The 5,320-nt window shown below is 42.2% G+C and overlaps 1 protein-coding gene across 1 annotated transcript; it reads right to left on the bottom strand.

The window, feature by feature from the left end:
• Positions 1–1,255: 1,255 nt before the first annotated feature.
• LOC105050267 (gallate 1-beta-glucosyltransferase) lies at positions 1,256–2,759 on the bottom strand. Its single transcript, XM_010930221.3, has one exon. It carries the CDS (start codon positions 2,742–2,744, stop codon positions 1,272–1,274), a length of 1,473 nt encoding a protein of 490 aa, XP_010928523.1. The 5' UTR covers positions 2,745–2,759; the 3' UTR covers positions 1,256–1,271.
• Positions 2,760–5,320: the final 2,561 nt, after the last annotated feature.

Genomic DNA, 5,320 nt, shown 5'->3' with positions numbered 1-5,320 from the left:
ATCAGATGGAATCAGATTGAGATTTGTAAAAAGTCAGTTATGTACGGTCGGATTTGATTTCTATATTTTTAATTCATATAAAACTGAAACTAATCAATGTAGTATTTCACAAAATCATTTTCATTTTGGGATGACGTCGTTTAGATTTCAATACTTCATTCTAACAAACATCCTGTCATTTATTTAGATTTATGAGAATATTAATATTGAATTGTTGATGGAAGCACATCAATTTGAGATAATTCTAAAGTGAAAGCTTTCAGGATATAGTTGCTTTCAAATAAGTAAATTTTTTTTTCTATTTTATTTTGTACAGGTTTAAAAATAAATTCAAAATTTGTAACTTATAAGATTTAAATTTATTTGTATAAAATTAATAAAAAAAATAAATAAGTTTAAGTGAGGTAACATTAGACTTAAAATCAACATTGAATTAATATTGAAGTCCAAACTGATACAATCCATCCGAATCCGCTACAAATCATTCATTTCGATTTCAAATAGTTTATACATGATAAATATTCGGCAACAGGTTGAATTTTCTTCAATCGATTGGGTTCGATCGGATGAAATTTTTCTTTCAATCCGATCAAATCCGATCCGTGTTCAGCCCTAATTCGAACAAAAAGGTTAAAAAAAGCATGAGAGAGAGATGAAAATAAGTGGAAAGGAAAAATATGGTAGACTAAGTTTATCTAAGAATTTCTCATTAAATAATTGTTGTGTTGAAGTAGTTACAAGATCAAACAGCAGTATGTTGAGATAGTTATAAAATTTTTAAATTTAAAATATTAATATAAATATTTTTTTATTGACTTTATCTAAAATATATTTGGCAGATTAAGCCTATTTAAAAAAATTTTAGTGAAAAAGTATATATTGATTACTTTAGAATTAGAGAAAGTAGGCATGAACTCGAAGTTATAAAAATTATAAAATTTGGACCAGATGTTATAGTTAGAAACAAAGATCGGAATCCAATCCTCCGTAGGAACCCACGTTCACCTCCCCAAAATATAAAATTAAGTTATTTTGTTTCTTCTCCAACCTCGGATTCACAGGCAAGACCATCGGCACTATCCAAAGCTCAAAAAGGAAACACGGGTTGTATCCTTTAGATCTTCTTTTGCTGCATCAATCATTGGATCATATTTTATATAATTTTTAAAGTGTTCAAACATCTTCCTCCAATCATCAGCATAGATCATGAAGCAGATATCACACTTTGCAAATTGTGCAAGATGCAATCCAACGGTTCGAAAGAAGAACAATCATTCCTTTGCACGACATATGCAACCCGCAGCCAACGCCGAAACGCTACAGCCACCAACACCAGCCCTCCTCTGTATCTCATCAACAAAGGCCTGGATGTTCTGGTCGGAGGAGCCGCCCACGGCCACCGCCTTTCTCGCCGCCTCCCGCCACCCCATCGCTCTCTTCCTCATCCCCTCCGCCTCCGGTCCCGACGTCACCTCCTCCACGCACCTCTCCAGCTCCTCCCGCTTCGCCGGCGCCCTCAGCCGGACTCCGACCCGATAAACATCTACCAAGAACTTGGAATCCGGCAGCTGATCCCCCCACTGGGGGTACGCCACCACCGGCACTCCGGACGCCAGCGCCTCCAGAGTCGAGTTCCAGCCGCAGTGCGTTACGAAGCACGCCACCGTGCCATGGGCCAGCACCCAATCCTGTGGGCTCCACGGGACCACCATTCCCTTCCCCTCCGTCTCCTCGACGAAATTCTCCGGCAGGAGGCTCCGGAAGTCGTCCCTCACCACCCATACGAACGGCCGGCCGGTGTTCTTTAGCCCGCAGGCCATCTCTTCCATCTCTTCCCGGTTCAAAACCACGACGCTCCCCACCGACACGTAGACCACCGACCGCGGCTCCTGCGCGTCGAGCCACTCCATGCAGTCGACCGCCTTGAAGAAGTCTCCCTTGATGACCTTCTGCGACTCCTCGCCGTCGTCAGGCTCGACGAGCGGGCCCACCGGCGTGACCGGTAACAGCCCGGAAATGGCCGTGATTGCATCTCTCTCGAGCTCCTCGAAGGTGTTCGCCAGCAGGAATGTCGCCTTGGGGATGTTGTGCAACTGCTCCAAGATCACGTCCCTCAGAGCTTTGTAAGGACTGGATGGAAGGAGGAATGATGGGAGATCTTCGGGCCTCAGTTCGGGAATGCCGGGGAGAGTCACAGAGATATCGGGATGGGCGTCGGAGGGGAACTCGGCGAGGGAGTGGTGGTAGTGGTAGTAAGTGGAGAAGACGGCGCAGGACTGCACCCAGAGGACGGCTCCGGTGATGCCCATGTCGGCGGCCACGTCGAGAACCCAGGGAATGAAGGGGTTGTTGACGACGCACAGCACGGGGCGGCCGGCGTCGGCATGGCGGCGGATGAGGTTGGTGATGGCGGGAACACCGACGTCCCGGAGGTGGGAAAACAGTGCGTCCAGGTCATAGAGGCGGGGCTCGTCGGGGTCCCAGTCATCGGGATAGAATTCGAATCGGAGGTAGCCGCGGCCGACGGGTAGGGGGTCGCCAGGGTTGGCGGAGTTCTTGGCGGCGGTGGCGGAGGTGATGCGGTTGCCGATGATGCTGGTGGAGGAGAAGGTGACGAGGAGGCCCTTGGCGGCGAGGCGCTTGGCGAGGCGGAGGAGGGGGTTGACGTGGCCTTGGCCTGGGAAGGAGACCAGCAGGACGTGGGGAAGGGCGATGTCCTTTTCTCCCATTGTGATGGCTCCCATGTCCGACTTCGTCTGATCGCCGGTCCATACTTATATGCTTTTTTTTTTTTCAATTTTTTTTATTTGTTTGTTTTATTATTGCTTTTTGATAAAATCGGATTCTGTTCGTGCCACTCAAAGAAAATACATGCAACAAAGTAAAATTATATAAGATAAAATAGAAAAAAAAAAAATCTAGTTAAGCATCCAATAAGGTAATCCCTATATAATTAGCTACATATATTACTATCAAGTCAACAACACTGTTAGTTTCTCTAAAAATGTATCATCTCATAAAAAATCATTTAACAATGAATGAAAGCCTTGAGATTTGGTGGATTGGTAACCATCTAATCAATATCATTAAGTCTTTCCTAAAAATAATATAGGAAGACTTAAAATGTTGAATTGCATACATCAATTCTTCCCATGTAGCCCTCATCTTCGCAATTAATAAAAATGGTTAGTTTATAAAGTTTTGATATGGGATGACAGTTTATCTTGACTAAGTCTGATATTACTTAAACCTTGGCTACATAATGATCTGGTGGGCTCAATCCATGTCGAGCTGAGATTCACAGTAGCAGTTACGCATTAAGTATTTATCTTATCTACTCTACATTTCAGATATGCTTCAAACTGAATAGATAGCAATCTGTCTCAGCCAGATAAGATAGGAGCTATGTGATCTCTCTATCCCTTCTATCTATATTTTCAAAAATAGCCGATCACCCCATTTATAAAGATGGGAACATGGAGAATCTCCATATAAATTCTTAGGCCAAACTTTCTCCCTTATTTTTACTGTTCTCTGGTGATTGACTTAAATATTGGAAGATTTCTATCGAAAACAACTTCAGTCAGAAATTTGACTTACAGATTCTCTTTTATCCAATATGGAATCAAACTTTAATCATTTCAAACCTGTTAGCTCCAGCACCAGGTCAGATGCCACCAACAATAAGTTTATTCAGCTTGCTGTCACTAAAACACCACTTGAATTTGTAATAATAAAATTGGCCCTCCAAAATCATCTTTATTTTGAATACTTTCATCAAAATTAATTTTGAGAAAATATAAACGTAGTGGTTCTTAATAGAAATAAATCATTTAAAAAGATGTAAAATTTGCAGAGAAAAAACTACAGATTTTTTTTTGGTCGTCAAAACTCCTTTTGATACAGTTGTACAAATAAATTCTTGAGCTAGTGAGGCAACTTTCAACAATGCTTGTTCACTTTCTAGTAGGTACCATTCGATATATATCAATAAGAGGAACCATGTGCTCCAACTAGATCGATGTTGCCAGCTGGTTCGTCTGATTTGGTTTGGTTTGAGTGTGAAATTATACACTATGAGAAATTACCATTGGTTGGTTCGGTTGGGGACTAGGCTTGGCTGTCTACTTCTACGTGAGCTATGCAGTGACGTACGTAAAACCTTATCTCGTTTCGATAGTCTCTTGATGGCAAGTTCGATGGAACTGTCCTATCGGTAGTTGAGCGCGGATCGTCTGCCGTGCATCATACGAAATGGTGCACCGCATGTATCGTTCATCACACGATGAACGATCATATACGGTTATATACAACGAACGTGTATTTATATGTGATCGACCATCATGTAATAGATGATATAGACGATGTACTGTATATCATACCGTGCGGTGCACAGCCAAAAAAAAATCCGGGCTCTTGGTAGTTACCACTGTTTCGTATCAGTTCTTTTCGAGTACAATCTTAGCTTAGAACCATGTCCAATGAACTTTCTACCGCATTTACTCCTGCGTAGACAGCATTATGTCAGACGGCGACGTGGGAGGTGAACCGATCGAGAACGGGCTGCTGGTGCTCTCAGCCATTTGCCATAGAATTAATATATTTTTCTTTGGAACCAACAATTCATCCCGAACAAGCCAACCGAAATAGGTTATTTCAGTGCCTTGATTTAAGTTTGATCCAAAGCACAACTAATACCGGACTTGTTGGGATAAACTGATCGACCGATCGACTCTTATAAATTGGTTGATTTCTAATGCAGATCGATCGATATTTGATTCTGACTCTATAAATAGATATGATTCTGAAAGTGATCACCAATCGAATATCGATCAAGCAGATCGACACTATTCTCAACCGACTATCGACTTCGACTCAACAACAGCCGATCGATCGGATATACAACTTCGACTCTACATCAGCGGAATATGCAGTTTCAATTCTCCATCGACCAACTGAACGAACGACACCGATCTATTACCGGTTGACCGACTAATGATTCGACTACTATCGATCGACCGCGGACGATTGACCATCGGTATAACAGAACTACTAACCAACAGTCGATCATAGATTCTACCGATATATAATCGTTCTACCGACATATCGTCGGTTCTATCGATAAATGATCGGCTAATCTACTCAACATACCATAACCGTCACGAACAATTACCGGCCGCATATTACGGTACGATCAGTGGGGAGTAACGATTCACTACGTGGTTATGGTCCGATGATTTAGCATCATAAAATACGGGACCATGTCTGACGGTTACAAGAATCTTGTCTATAAAAAGAAGTAAGAAAAATAGGATTGGTA

The sequence above is a fragment of the Elaeis guineensis genome, chromosome 8 (assembly GCF_000442705.2).
Source record: "Elaeis guineensis isolate ETL-2024a chromosome 8, EG11, whole genome shotgun sequence".
Lineage (NCBI taxonomy): Eukaryota > Viridiplantae > Streptophyta > Magnoliopsida > Arecales > Arecaceae > Elaeis > Elaeis guineensis.
Note: the sequence above shows the minus strand (reverse complement) of the source record. Positions and strands in the feature narration are given on the sequence as shown.